This window comes from Trichosurus vulpecula, chromosome 3 (assembly GCF_011100635.1).
Source record: "Trichosurus vulpecula isolate mTriVul1 chromosome 3, mTriVul1.pri, whole genome shotgun sequence".
NCBI lineage: Eukaryota > Metazoa > Chordata > Mammalia > Diprotodontia > Phalangeridae > Trichosurus > Trichosurus vulpecula.
This window is the reverse complement of record NC_050575.1, coordinates 384,080,713-384,096,163: the sequence shown is the minus strand read 5'-3', so window position 1 is coordinate 384,096,163 and position 15,451 is coordinate 384,080,713. Positions and strand designations below refer to the sequence as shown.

Below are 15,451 nucleotides of genomic sequence, written 5' to 3'. Positions count from 1 at the left end.
TGTGGAAATGCTGAGAAATATACTGAAATATACACCACATGGCATTTCAAACAAAAAGGTGGGATGTCTACTCAAGTGTTAGGAATCACTGCTAGCTGTATTTTGTCCGTCAAGACCAATGGTGGCCAGGGGCAGAACCAATGGATCCTAACAAGCTCTTGGAACACCAGCAACAGGAGGTTTCAGATTTACTAGCACTATGAGCCAAATTAATTATGTTAACCCTGTAAACAACCTTAGATATAACGTAGTCCAAACTCCCATAGTATAGGTGAGGAAAAGAAAACTGGAGAGAGAAGTGACTTGTCTAAGGTCACAAAGCTCTTTAGTTGGAGAAATAGTTTGGGGGGTGGGGGTGTGACCTTGGTCAAGTAATTTCACAAACAACAGCCCCCCCCCCCCAGCTCTTCTTTCCTCTCAGAGAACAACATTCTGGAAACAGCCTATATTACACCATTTTAAAAAATTAGCAATAGTATTCAAGGCTGGCTTTTATTAAAAACCTCAGCCTACATGGGAGAACCTAGGATTTGTGTAACCCTTTTTGGAAGAGATGGGAATTTCTGAAGAAAATTAAAAAAGAGAATGAAAAAGTTATATGGGAAATCATAGTGCGCTAGGTGGGTGACCACAGAAAACCCTGAGACTCTTTGTCCCCACGTCTTGGAAATCAGCTTAATCACTTAGGACAAACAGTTCGGCATTGTAGGGGCTACTAGTGCCGCTGAAACAAAAGCAACCTTTTTTTTAGAGGGGAGAGGGCTGTCTCTGCCTTTCAAAACTTTGCTAACCTCAGTATGAGAGCCTCCCGTTTTTGTTCCCCAGATAAGGCATCTTGGGGTTAACTAGGGTTTAATTTATTTTAAACCCACTCTGCTGACAAAGGCTGGTTTGCCCGACAGAGACCAATCCATCTAGTCAGTTCCATTTGTATCAATCAACCTTCCAGGAGTCAAAGCAGGTGCTGACCGCTGGCCTTTGTGAATTTAAAACCAAACAAATCTTCCCCAGGCCCCACATTTCCTCCTTCTCAGTAATTTAGGAGAGCAGGACCCTTCCTCTCCCCAATACACCTGAACTGTCCCAGAAAACAAAACAAAACAAAAAACCCATCTCTCCGTCATCCTCCACTCCGGAGCAGCATCTCCTCACGCGGGCGGGGGGGGGGGGGGTCACTCCCACTTCCAAAGGGGGGGGCTAACCTTGGGGGTGGGGGAGGGAGTGGAGGCCAGAAGGTGGCTGGGAAGGGGTGAGCTGAACCCGTGGTCCGCCTCCATGAAGGGAATTTAATTAGCCTGCCAGAGCGCAGGGCTGGAAAGGAGGTGTCTCTGTTGCTGCAATCTAATTGAATTGGCTCCACTTAGGCTGGCTACTCACCGCCTATCAGGGAGTCAGCCCGGGCCATCTTAGAGGTGGGGGCGGGCGGAGGGAAGGAGCAGCCAGGAAGACAGAATTCAAAGGGGGGGGAGGGTAGAGAATGCCAGCCCCGCTGCCAGAGGTAGAGGCAGCCAGTGGGGGGGGGGGGGGCACAAAAGCTGCAGGGGGATCTCTTTATTAAGGGCAGTTGAGAATAAAGAGGGAAGTCTGCCCCACATCCAAGCTCCAGAGGGCTTTGGGGAACCACGTCCTGTGAGAGGAGGAGGCGGGCGGCAGCTGGGGCGCCCTGGCACCGGTTCAGCAGCCACGGTTAGATCCTCAGCCTCTCCAAGTCGGAGCTCCGCTCCCAGCCACCCCAGCCTCTCCAGATCAGCCCCGTTCCTCTAATCAAACGAAGAGATGACCCCCACCCCCATCACAAAAAGAACCCAAAACATTACCGCGAAGCCTCCACGACCCAGGGAACCCAGCCGGGCACCCAACACCTGCCATTGGGGCACGCAGCCGCCGCCCGTACCCTCCTGCCGGCTGAGCAAACTTTTATTTCGGCAGCTAAGGAAGGAGCCTGCCTGCCGCCGCCTCCTCCTCCTTCCCGACTCCGCTCCCAGCCCAAAGGGACGGGAAGCTGGGGAGCAAGCAAGACTCCCCCGCCTCGGGACTCAACACTCCAGTCATCCCCACCCCCCACCCCCGGCTCTCCCGCGTCCCCTCCACCCGCACGCACTCCCCCACACGTACACAAGACAGCGGCTCCCTCTCCTCCGGACCGCGGAGCCTTCCACGAGTCGGCTCCAGATCCGAGTCCCGATGCCAGCAGAGCAGGGGCAGGAGCCCGAGCAGAAACAGGGCCGCCGGCCTCGGAGTGCTGGCCCAGAGGCTGGGGAGAAGCGCGCTCCTTCTCAGTCCCGTCCGAGCCTCTCCGGCTCCGTGCGGGTGGTGGGGAGAGAGGCGGATGCGAGGCGGGGCTCCGCGCCCCCGGAGATCCCGACCCCCAGCTCAAGGAGAGGAGAGCAGGGTAGGGTAGGGTAAGGCAGAGCAGAGCAGCGAGCCCAGACCAGCACCTCCCGAAGCCCCCGGGGCCGCTGTTCCCTCCACCCCCGCGCGCGCCAGGGAGGCGCTTTCGGGGCCGGGGAGGGGCGCACGGGGGACGGATCTGCCCTTTGGTCTCGTTCCCTGCCCGCCCAGCTCTTATCGCCCGCAACACTCTGGGGGAAGTTGCCGAAAGCCGTTTGCGGCTGGCTGCCCGCCCGCCCCCTCCCAGCCTCCCTCCCGCCCCCCTGCCTCTCCCCAGCCAGCCAGACCCCGCGAAACCCGAGAACTTGTTGCTGGAAAGGCCCAAAGACCCCCTGCGGGCTCTTGGCAAAGGGGGGGCGGGCGGCACCCCGCCCGAGCTGCCCAGCACTGCCTACCCCCGCCACACACAGTCTCGCACACAATCCCTCCAGTCCCTAGCTCACCTTTCATGCCAGGGCCCCACAGCTCCGCCTCAGAGCAAGCTGACACATCGTGCAGCCATCATCACCCCACTGTTTGTCTGAACTGCTTGGCTCACCCGGGGCTGCTCCGGCGCGGCTCCTCGGGAGCTGGCCCGCTGGGGAGGTGGAGCTTCCGGGGCCCCGGCCAAGAAACACCTGCTGCCGCCGCTGCCGCCACCGCCGAGGCCACACCCAATCCCAACGCCCTCCCCCGCCCGCGCCCCATGCCACTGGCTCATTTCCCTGCTCCTGACCTAAGCCAACAAGAGGTGTCGGGTTTCTCCCGCAAACACACGCGCGCACACACACACACACACACACGCTAGTGCATGCCAGCATGCACACATCCTCACCCCTCACCCCCCCCCCACCCCCGGCAGGCCCGGCACAACACAGGTGAGCCCAGGCCACTCACAGGTAAAGGGGAGGAGCCATGGGGGGGAATCCTCCCACCACAGCCCAAACCCTGGGCTGGCCATGTGAATATTAAATTCATCAACAACATCAAAAGTCAAGCGCTTGAAATGGACAATTATTTCCACTAAGACTCCTATGTGTATAGACGGCAGGCCCGATTTACCTCCTCCCTCCCATCAAAATGACACAGGATTTGCTTCTCCAGGGAAAGCTACTGACCCTTCTCCTTTACAAACAAAAAAAGCTAAGAGCTTATAAGGTTAGCACAGCATTCTAAATACATGATTTCGTAAGGTCCTCGCAACAATCTTCCGAAGTAGGTACCATCATTATCCCTACTTTATAATTCAGTAACGTGGGCTCAGAGTAGCAAACGGACTTGTCGAGGATCACTCAGCTATCTGCCTGTGTCTGAAACCTAGTTTGAACTCAGGTCTTCCTGACTCCGAGTCTGGTTAGAGTCCCCAGCCTCTTAAAACTTTGGGCTTGTCTTTAAAAGGCCAAGGGATGCAATACACAGCTAGGTGGCGCAGTAGCTCTGGAGTCAGGCAGACCTGGCTTCAACCGCTTCAGACAACTAATAATCCACTTAATTGCTCGGTGCCTCAGTTTCCCCAAATGTAAAACGAGAGGACCTTAGAGGTCCTTTCCAGCTGTAAACCGATGTCCCTATGAATGTGGGGGAAGAGGAAATATGGGAGAAGTCTCTACCCCACTGATGTGACATTTCGGGGAGTTGGTAGCAGTCCATACAGATGGGGTGGGGGCAGTCCTCTAAAGAAGAGGGACAGCTCCTCCAGGTACAGATGAATCCGGCTACCGAGGCTGAAAGAGGGGGAAGAGGTTCATTGAATTGATGGGGAGTTTCCAGTCGCCAGGGAGGCCTCCTTCCTTCAGAAACTGGCACTGTGGTCTCCCCCTGAGTCGGCCCATTCCTTTCTTCTCGAGTCGGGGATAGGCCCCAGCTCATTATTCCACCCCACCTCACCCAAGCACTTGACACACAGGTATGACTCAGGGAGCGTCTGGAAATTCCTGGGCACCCACAGCCCGCTTGGAAGGGACAGGGCTACAGGTTCTCCCACTCCTACCCCAAGGGCTCAGCCTCCCCCCCCCCCCCCCACGCCCCTGCCGCAGGGCCCCAGAGTGGGTCAGGTCCAACCCGGGCTCGGCCTGGAGTCCTAGGAAGCCGGGAGGTTAATAGGGCTTGCTTTGCCTGGAGGAATTGGGGGCGGGGTCAGTCTGGCCCGGACAGTCAGAACTCAGCTTACCGCCTCCCGCATAGAGAGGACCGAACAGCAAAGGGCCTTTGGCGGCGATCTAGGCCAACCCCTTCATTTTACAGATACTGTAACTGAGGCCAAAAGAGAAGAAAACCGCGTTCAGGGTGGTCGTCAAAAGGTTACCAGGAGGCCTATGGTTCAGTCCTCATTCTCCTGCTGTCATGGAGTGTGTATGTGGGAGGCAGAGGGCTAAGATGAAAGCGTGGTTTGAAACCTCGAGGAAAGAAGACGCCGTTTATGGCTGGAGAGCCCACGGTAGCCCAGCCGTAGCTCTGGTTTTAGCTTTCAGCCCACCGTGCCAACGCTGAGCTCCTGCCAGCCCCCAAACCTGCCCTGGGAGATGCCCTGGACTCGTTTGGCAAGTGCGCAAACTACCATCCCCAAGGGCCTCCCAACCGCCCCTCCCTCCCTTCCTCCCTCCCACCTCCCACCTCCAGTCCCGGATTGCGAAGGGAAGGGAAGGGAAGGGAGGGAGCGAGCGCTGGGCGCCTGCCATCTCCTATCCATCTGTTCCTGATGACGCTGGCGGGTTTCTGGCACTCCGAGCCCGCGCCAGCGGTGAGCGCAGAACCAGTCTGTCTGCCCCCAGTGGGGTTTGTAAAGAGAAGGGGAGGGGGAACCGGTGGAGGAACACACAGAGGGGACGCACCCTTGGGGAGGGTCCGAGGCCCTCCCTGCTCCGGGGACCCACTGACCTTGCCTCCGGAGAGCAGCCGCTGACAGCTCGCGGGCGGGGGCAAGATCTGATGCTTTACACAAGGCTTCCCCCTCAGACCACAAACCAAAGGGGAAGCCAGGCAGCGAGGCCAAGGGGGGGGAGGCCGTTACTGGCTCCTACCTGCGGGCGCCACCAGGCAGGAGGGGCCCCTTCCCATTTACGACTTGCGAGCCCTGGCCGGCGCCTCCTTAATGTTTGTCTCTTCCTCTGTTATTAGCCTCTGCGACCAGATGCTCTAATTTACTCACCACCCGGTGTCTTCACACCGTGGACTCCTGTAATTTATACCACCCACAGCCCAGTGGATTCACTGGGGGGGAGGGGGGGCGTTGGGGGAGGGGTGGTCAGGCAGCCTGCTACCAAAGCTCTGGACAGCTAGAGACAGGAAGTCACCAGAACCAAAAAGAAGAGGGTGTGGGATGGGGGAGGCAGGGAATATAACAACTAGCCTCTGGGCTGGCAAAAGCCTTGGGAATCTCTCCTGGATTCCTGCTCCCTACATCTCTGGGGACCTGGGCTACAGAGTTTTGAGGAGGGCCCACAGAGGAGGGAGGTTCATCTTTTCATCCTCAAACTGGGCAAAAATCGAGTTCTAGAACTTAACTGCCTCCCTTATGTCCACTCAGGCAGGGCACAGCTGACCCAGTCAGCATTCAGTGCAGCCAACTACTAACTCCCTTCCATTGGAATACAAATCAAAATAAAACAGGAGTTTCTTACCCTCTCTGTACCAGCTAGGCCAACCCTGGGACTGACCTCCTTGGGAGCCGGAAGCAGAAAGATCTCCAGCACAGTGTGAAGTGACCACCGGAGCTGCTGTGGAGTGAGAAGAATGGGTATTTCTGAGGGCAATGAGAAAGGGGGCTTCAGCTGAAGCCTTTTTCCCATGCTTCATCTCTTGGAAGTGACCTCTGATTCTTAATCTGTGGCAATGGTGTCCCAGCTCTGGTGGGTCTTACCAACCCCAGGGAAAATTTCCAACATGGTTCTACCAGCCATGGTCTGTCCTGGAAGAACCAGTGTCTTATTATGGGAAACCAATCTAATTAAATTTGCTAAGTCACATCACAGGGTCATGGTTTTTGAGTTGGAAAGGACCATCAGGTCTTCCCCATTCATTTTAAGGATGAGGAAATTGAGTCAAGGAGAATATAAGTGACTTGCCCAGGGTCACAGAGGTAGTAATGAGTCTGGATTTGCACTCAGGTCCTCCTGACTCCCACTCTATTTCCTACCCCCCCCCCTCCCTTTTCAGCCACAACTCAATCAAACTGTCTTACCTAGGTACAGGGGGCTTAGGATCTGCACCAATGGAGAGAGAACCCACAGAGATATCCTTGAAGCATTTAAGTAAAAGGGTTCTGTAGCCATAACAAGGCAATGTCTGGGAAAAAGGAACTCTGAGACAGGTTCTGTTGCAGGGCTCCATCAGGTTCCCCCTTTACCATGGCCCCCAGGCCAGCAACTGGGCATCAGATTAACATGTGCCACCTTGCTGTCCAGAATTCAGGCGAGCGGGACTCACTCAGTCTTGGGTCAAGTGGGCCAGAGAGGGAGCAGTACCCCCAGGGGTCAGTGGTGGCGAAAGGGGATTGCAAAGTAAGTGCAATCAGGACCAGGACCACTAGAGAGCAGCAAAGAGCTGGTTTTTGCCTATGCCTCCCAGAGATTCTAACCAACCACCCAGCTGGCAAGACTGAGATTGATGATACTCACTGTCACTATACTCGGTCCAAGGAGCGCTTTATAACACCCAAGGAAATTAGTAATCTGGGAGCACGGCCTCCAAGTTTAAGAGTGGGAATTGCTCTCCTGCAGCCTGTATGTTCGCTAACGAGGTTCTGTACTTGACTCCTAATTTCCTGCCTGCTCTGTAGACTTGGAGCTCTGTGCCTTACACAGCTCAAACCAGTCCCTGCTTCTCTCCAGCCATGGCCTGCCTCCCCTCCCTTTTCGACTCCTCAGGTGCCCCCAACTGACTGTCAAGCACTGCCAAGAGGGTTTCTTTTTCTCATTTCTTTCCTACTACTGCCATCGTCACCTATTTCCTTCCCAATGTGCCACCTTCTGTTTTTGCAAGGAAAACTGGCAAGGGGAAAGTGGTGGGGTGGAGGAGGGAGATGGGTTAATGGGAGAATGAGACACAAGCACTGAGGTATGTAGTCATGTATGCCTGCTGCTGGGAGCCTGTATGGAGGTATTTCCGAAAAGCAGTGGTTTAAGGGAAGCTTGTCTTGAAATGTATTCACATGATACCAGGATCTCTCTCCCAGAAATAGTACCAGCAGAATGAACCAGCACAACCTTGCAAAAGGGTAACCTCCATGTAACTTTGCAACCTTTCAATATGTACTGTTTATTCTCTGCACCCAGAATACAATTCCTTTCCTCTCTGTAGGCCTAAATTTCCTCTTCAGTTTAAAAAAAAAAGAGGGTGAATTAGATGGTGCTCGAAGCCCTACCAGCTCTAAATCCTAAATTCCATTCTGGCTCTAATCTCCCCAGGCCCATTAAAAGAAAAAAAGACCTAATCCAGTCCACCAAACCCACTCCCATCCCTCTCTTAGAAGCTTTTCATGAAGCTAGTAGCCCAGCTGGGGGAGTCAAGAGACCTGAATTTTAGCCTGGCCCTGCTGCTATTATTACCTTGAGCAAATCATTTCTGGTTTCTTCTCTTAATTTCTTCATCTATAAAATAAGGAGCTTAATACTGCAAGATCTGATGTTCTCAGCTCTAAGATCCCTCTCAAGCCTTGACATCCTGCCTTCTAAGGTCCCCTCCAGCTCTGATGTTCTCTCCAAGATCACAGACTTTCTACAGAAAGGGACAGGAGAAGCCATCAAAGTCCACCTCCATCCCCTTGTTCTAGAGATAAGGAATCAGCCCCAAGAACATGAATGATTTGCCCCTGGTAACATAGGTGCCACCTGGCTTCTGAAAGTATATGGCATTTATGCTTCTGTACCTGCCAATAAAACGACTAGGAGCAGTGATGGAGGGAAAAATACCAGGAAAGACTAAAGGGCCTGTCCTTAACTTGTTCAGGGGCTAGAGAACAGAGGCAGAAGAGAGCAGCTATGTACCAGGGATGTGCCAGGATCAAGATGAGTAGGAATTGTTGGGACTGGGCCAAGAAGGAAAAATAAAGCTAGCTGGGTGGCCAAATAAATATAGAGAAGAATGCTGGACCTGGAGCCACAAAGACCTACCCTCTGTCTAAATCTAGCTTCAGACACTATGTGACCCTGGGCAAGTCACTTAACACTGTTTACCTCAGTTTCCTCATCTGTAAAATGATCTGGAGAGAGAAATGGCAAACCACTCTAATATCTTCCTTAAGATAACCCCAAATAGGATCATGAAGAGTCAGACAAGACTAAAAAATTAAGAAAGATTCCAGATTATGTGTGTATACACATACATACACATACTGTGTGTGTGTGTGTGTGTGTGTGTGTGTGTGTGTGTGTGTGTGAAGAACAGAGTACTGGGCTTGGCATTTGAAAGACCTGAGGTCAGATTCTGCCTCCTGTCCTCTACTTAGCAGTGTGTGTAACCCAGGGCAAGTCACAGCCTCCCAGGTTTTGGTTTCAAGGGCTGCTGAGGTTCAGAATTCTCATTTGCCAGCTAAGTCCTGACATTTTTCAAGGCTTCCACAGATGACAAAGATCACTCACCTGTCTACGTAAACCTTAGGGAGATTTCAATTCCACGAGCCCTTTATTAAGTCCCACCTCCAATGAGAGGCCTTTTCGGATCTCAACAGCTGTGGATGCCCTCCCCTCCCCAAATTACTTTGCATTTATTTATAAACCAGGGGTCGGGAATCTTCTGCTTCAAGGCTGTCCTCTAGGTCCTCAAGTGCAGCCGTTAGACTGAATCCAAGCTTCAAAGAACAAATCCCCTTAATAAAAGGATTTTTTTTTTTGGTAAAACTTGGACTTAGTCAAAAGGCCACACCCAAGGACCTAGAAAGCCACATGTGGCCTTAAGGCTGCTGGTTCCCCATCCCTAGCTTATTCAAATGTTCTATTTATTTCTCTGTGTGCCAGTGGGTCCAGTCTCCCACAAGTTACTAGTGAACAAGAGTTGTTTTCCATTGATAAGCAAAGGCCAAAGCAGTATGACTAGTATGCAGTAGGAGCTCAAGAAATGCAGGCAGAATCAATGAATTAAGGCTAAATTAGGTGGGTGATGAATAGATCTGGGATAAAAATCCTGGCAGAACGCCCTCAAAAGTGACCTGCTGGCCTGAGGGCTTAATGCAGTTTCTTAAGAGAAAAGGAAGACATCAATTTCCCACCCAAACTTGATGGCCCACCCCAAAGGAATGACAATACTTGGTCAAACTGTCCAGTAGGTCTGACCTCCAGGAATAATGGTGTGAGCTTTATCATCATCTTTAGGAAGACCTCTTTCCAGATCTCAGGAAGTAGGCCCAGGGGTAATGAGGTGAAAGGGTCGGACTAAACCAAACCTCAGCTCTTCAAATCAATACCACACAAACAATATTCATTTAGGAGCACAGATCGAGAGCAAATTGAGTCAAGGAGGATTTCTAGATCTTTCTTCTTCCAGAGTTGGAAGGTGAGGCTCCAGGGGTGTGTAATTTTCCCAAGGTTCTCCCAGAATGTAGATTATCAGAGCTGAGATCTGAATACTCATCTCCCACCCCCACCCCCAGCCAGCTTCCTTCAAATCTTGGCTAAATCCCACCTTTGGCAAGAAGCCTTTCCCAAACCTCCTTAATCTTGGGTCCTTCAGGACCACCCTCAAATTATTCTGTGTATTTGGTACAGATTTTTTGCTCCTCATCTTCTCCATTAGTCTGTGAGTCCCTCGAGGGCAGGGACTGGTTTTGTAACCCCACTGTTTAGCACACATTAGTAGGAGGCAATTAGTAAATGCTATTTGAGTGTTAGGAAGCAGCAAGATGGCTCGGTGGATAGAGGGCTGGGACTGGAGTTGGGAAGACCTGAGTTCAAATATGACCTCAGACACTTACTAGCTGTGTGAACCTAGGCAAGTCACTTAACCCATTTGTCTTTACTGAAAACTGACTCAGTGACCCATTGTTCCCAGACCTGCTTGTCAATCAATGTGGGGGGAGGTGTCACCCAGTTCCCAGATATCTGTCACCTAGTCAAGTCACCTGGTACATACAGGTAGAGTTGCTGACACAGACCTATCTGAATTTTCTTTCTCTAATTACAAGTTACCAATATTCACCTTGGAGCCATCTCTGATCTCCAGTGATCAGCCCCTCTACCTGTGGCTGATGTACTTTTAATAAACTCCTTTTAATTCTCTTTGTTCTGAGTTTTGCCTTATTAATCACAGTAAAAGCCCAAACAAAAGAATTTTTCTTTAAACACTTTAATCCACTGAAGAAGGAAACGGCAAACACTTCAGGATCTTGGCCAAGAAAATCCCAATAGGCAATATGGTCCACAGGGTCACAAAGAATCTGACAAGATTGGTTCAAAGACAACAAGCCGTTAGTTGACTGAAACCAGCTCCTCTGATGTCACGTTGAGTGGAGAAAAGTCTCTGCTCGAGTATTTCCTCAGATAATCCCCCCTAATAACTCCCCTTCTGCCATCTCTGCTGGTAGACCCTTCAGGATCAGGTTAAAAAAAAAAAGCAACTGACTTCCTGAAGCCTTCCCTGACCTATCATCTCATAATAATGTCTCCACTATGTTACTTCCCATTTACACCTCTCACATGGTACTGGTAGCTTGGAGTGCCTTGTATTATCTATCATTCATGCCTGATTTATCTTCTCAAGGACATTGTGTACTTCTGGAGGTCAGACACCATATCTTATATTCCTTTGGATACTAAGCATGACACTTAGTGGCTGCATGTCACTTGGACAGGGCATTTAACCTACATTTTTTCCCTCTCATTTAGAACTTTATTTACACAACTAGACGCCCCCCCCCCATGTCAATTGATCACACCTTTAGAGTGGGAAGGCACTTCACAGCTCATTTAGTCCCTCCCACAGCATTTTACAGATAAGTAAACTGAGGCCCAGAGCTATTAAGTGACTTTCTTCTACTTTAAAACTCTACACTTATTTTCTGCAAAATGATATTCATAATATTTGCAACTGCCTACCTAGCAGAGTTACTGTGGGCAAAATGTGTGGAAATGCTTAAATAATTTTTTTAACAAATATGATTATAGTCCCCTCATAGTACCTAGAATAGTGCTAAGCATACAGTAGGTGCCTAAAAACAGTTGCTAAATTCAGCAATGGCCTAGTGGAAAGAACATCACAGTAAGCTAGATTCTACCTGGCTTAGCTTTACCAGTCCAGTGTTAATTTGGGCAGAAAGATTCCTTCCCACCTCAACACAACGGAGCACTGCGCCCCCCCCCCCCCTTTCCTTCTCTCCAGGACTCAATTTCCTTGTTGGCAAAAAAAAATAAATAAGTAAATAACGGGGGTTGGAGCAAATTGGCAAAGACAGTGAAGGGTACAAAAAGTCAATGTGGTATGTAGACCAGGTAGAAGACAGACCTGGAGTTGTGAATTGGTCTTCCAGGTTCCCTTGTAATTATGCAAAAAGGGCCCAATCTGTGACCCAGAGATCCCAAGGGGGTCAGTAACAGGAAGTAGGGCCCTACATATAATAAAATATTTCTGGCAGTACTTTTGATAGTAGCAAAAAAAAAATGGAATATGACAAAGATGGCCCTCAATTGTGGAATGGTGGGACAAAATGTTATCTATGAAGGTAATGGAATGCTATTAGACCCTAAGAAACGAGGAATGAGAAATTCATAGAACTACGGAAAGACTGGTATGAACTGATGCAGAAGAAAATAAACAGAACCAGGAGAGCTTTGTATAACTGACTACAATAATGTGAAAGAAAACAATACCCTAAGCAGGCAACCGTGAAGAATCAGCAAGAACCATCTTGTTTCCCAAGAACTGAGACACCCACTGGTCTACTCCAAAGAGGTAGAGGTGGGCTTCTGCTGCACAGTCTTCCGGACTATGGCTGTATGGGTTTGGATGACCTGTTTTTCCTTTCTTATGAGTGATGGCAGTAATGGTGACAATTGGGGTGGGGGAGAAGGATACTGAGAAATGTCTGGGATGTAAAACAGAAGGCATCAAACGGAGGGGGAGGAAAAAAACTAGAATGATCTCTGAGGTCCTATACAACTCTGAGATTCTATGAATGAACGAACGAATGAATGAAAAGAAATACATAAAGGGGCTTTGGTAGAGGAACAACTTGTCTCTCTCCCTGTGTCCCCTTCTCAGAAAGAAGGAAGTTTGTTCTGGTATCCAGGGAGCTGAGGAAGGCTGCTTTGAGGGTAGGCTTGGATCCTGACCCTTAAAGCCCCTCACTACCCCCAAGACCCCTCTGGAGGAAGGCCTTCCCCCCAAGGCTCATTAGGCTGCTTTCTAGAAGCCAAGGTCACTGTCATATATCCAGACACCCACCCCCACCCCCACCCCCCCAAAGGGTTAAGTCCTATAAAATTCCCTTTGACGAGGTTACATCAGTTTGCCTCTTAACCCTGGGCTGCTCCAACACTTCCTCTCCTTTCAGGGGCTCTGTTTTCAATCTGTACCCAGCATACAGCTGCACTCCTTTACAATCAGTTAACAGCTGTTTTGCATAGATTTTCAATTCTAATTGCCTCACATTGTAAGAGCAGCAGAGCCCTGGTGAATGGGGAAGCCAGCTCTGGTGAAAAGCATGCGAGGTGAATGCATAAGGAAGCCAATGTGAGTGGGGCTGGATACGGTTTTTTAGAAGAAAAGAATGCCCCTGCCCACCTCCCCTCTCTCCCTTCAGCCCTCCCCCACCCCCTGTCTGTCTCCTTTGAAGGGGGCTGTTTCTCCAATCAAGGCTGTGAAAGCTGGTAGAGTTTCCATCACCTTAAGGCGAGGTGACCTGCTTGTCTCCCCAATCTGGGAGGAAAAAGCAGAAAGCCTGGCTCCCTCCAGACCAAGCTCATCTGCTCTGAATGCTGGTGAAGGTGTTGTTACAAGGGGACAAGGGAGCAGCAAACATCCTTCTCACAGAAGGCTTCTCTCTCCTCGGGCCGTCCCCACTCCCTCTATCTCCCCCTCTTCATTTCTCTCCCTCAACTCTCTAGTATCCAGATACAGGAAGCTAATTGGACAATAAAGTACAGTACCAAGGTAATATGCTCTGGGGAGACAGCTGGCATTCATAAAAGAGAAATATTTGCATTTTAAAAAACTTTAAACTCTATATGCCTCTAGCTGGGCTAGAAAAAAAAAAAAGCAGGAGGTTCGGGAGGCCTGGTCTCTTTGGAGGAGGGCTAGTTTGAGGAAACCACATGGGATCTGGAACGACCTGGGTTCAAATCCTGGATCTTGCTATTTCCTACCTGCGTGACCTTGATAAGCAAATCACCGTAGGCTTCACGTTGCTCATGTGTAAAATGATGGATTGGAACTGGACGATCGATTTCTCTCTCAGGGCCCTCCCGACTCCGAACACAACATGGTGGAGATTCGGGATTTCAAAGCCTAACCCTTCCAAAGCCTGCTGCTTCCTAGCTGTGGAAACTGGGCCAAGTCTTGGTCTCTGTGAGCCTCCGTTTTCTTCTCCGTAAAAGAAGGGGTTTAGCCTAGACAATCTCTACGGTCCCTTCTAACTGTAAAATGCTACAGTCCGTTTAAAAAAATATCCTCTAGCAAAACAATTTCATAAAGGAGGAGTAACATTAACCAGTGCCAGGGCCTGTGGTCTTTGGAACTGGGCTACAAGCATGCCTATTCTCTGGGGTGATGATTGTCCTCAAACAATACCCCTTCTGGATCCCAGGATATAGATAGTCCCCATGAACACAGACACACACCATGCATACCCATGAGGCTTAAAAATATAGGGTCTGGATTCAAATCTGCCAGACACTATGTCTGTGTTGAGTCATTTTAAGTTCAGACTCTGGGCAAGTCACCTAACTCCTCTTGGGTTTTTTTCCACACTCATAAAGTCAAGGAGTTGGACAATTAATTCTAAATGGCCTCTTTGGTACCTTCCAGCTCAAAATTGATCATCCTATGTCATGGAGAGCCAAAAGGCCCTTGTCCAAAGTCACCCAAGCAGGACTGGGCAGGGTTGAGGCCTGAATGCAAACCCTACTAAATCTGAAGTCCAGAGTCCTTTCTCTATTAAGCCAAGATGCCTGGCTGTTTCTGTCCTTCTTTTCCCTGCTTCTCTGACTCCTTCCTTCCCCTTATGGGGTCCCTGAGGCCAGTGTTTTAACTAAAGGCTCCTTAATTGCTAAGCTTCCTCTTTTGAGGGGCCCTGGCCTCTAAAACATGAATGTTTCCCCCTTCTTCAGAGAAGCTGCCTGAAACTTATGAGTGTTGGGGAAGAGATTGGTGAAGGAGACATGCCAACTTTTCATCCTTCTGTGTGGTTAGGCCAAAACTTTAGAGACATCTGGCCAAATGACCATCCTGCCTTTGGACCACAGTGCCAAGTGGGCCTCTCTATTTGTGAATGGTCTTATGTTAGCAAGGCTGAGTCCTAGAAAGTCAGGGCTGGAAGGGAGTCTAGGTGGTCATTGAGTTAAATTCTTTCATTCTACAGAAGACTTGGAGGCCCAAGAAGAGGAAAGAAGTGATTGGCCCAAGGTTACAAACCAAGATGGTGACAGCTGGGGAAACTAGGACACTGATACTAAGGACAGGATCACAGGATTTGGGGCTGAGAAAGCCCTTAAAAGGCCTTCTCATCCAACTCCTTCATTTTAAGATGAGGAAACAGAGGCCCCAGAGTAGATAACTAAGTGACTTTCTCAAGATCAAAAATGCCTTGGTTAGTGGCAGAGGAGGGAAACTAAGGCGACTGCCACTTGCAGGAAAACATCCCTCCACTATCATCAGTGCTCCCACCATGATGTGATACCCTTGCTCATGCACTCTAATCTGGGATGTGAGGTGAGATTGGCTTCACCAATATTTGAGTCTGACACTTTCTGCTTGGGGCTACAGTGGTACTATGTGGTCTAAGAAATTACCTCACTAATGCTGAAATATCCCTTCCTGGTTGGCCAGAGGGACTGCTGGCCCTACTGTGCCCAAGCCAGTGAAAGTGTAGGGGCAGTATTGTTGAGCAAGAAGCCCCAACTGTACCATGTTACTGATCAGAGGGAGCACAGAGGCA

General features: G+C 50.2%; 1 protein-coding gene across 5 annotated transcripts in view; it reads right to left on the bottom strand.

The window, feature by feature from the left end:
* The window catches only part of GSE1 (Gse1 coiled-coil protein), a 717,997-nt gene that overhangs the window by 92,189 nt on the left and 610,357 nt on the right, over window positions 1–15,451 (bottom strand). For 3 of the 5 annotated variants that reach the window (XM_036750483.1, XM_036750485.1, XM_036750484.1), the window contains exon 3: window positions 5,991–6,086. The exons of 1 other annotated variant lie outside the window; for it this stretch is intronic. In XM_036750483.1, the coding sequence (XP_036606378.1) occupies window positions 5,991–6,086 (96 nt within the window). Of the gene's footprint in view, window positions 1–2,115; window positions 2,293–5,990; window positions 6,087–15,451 lie in introns of those variants that run through there. One more of the 5 variants, XM_036750486.1, reaches the window with a different exon arrangement.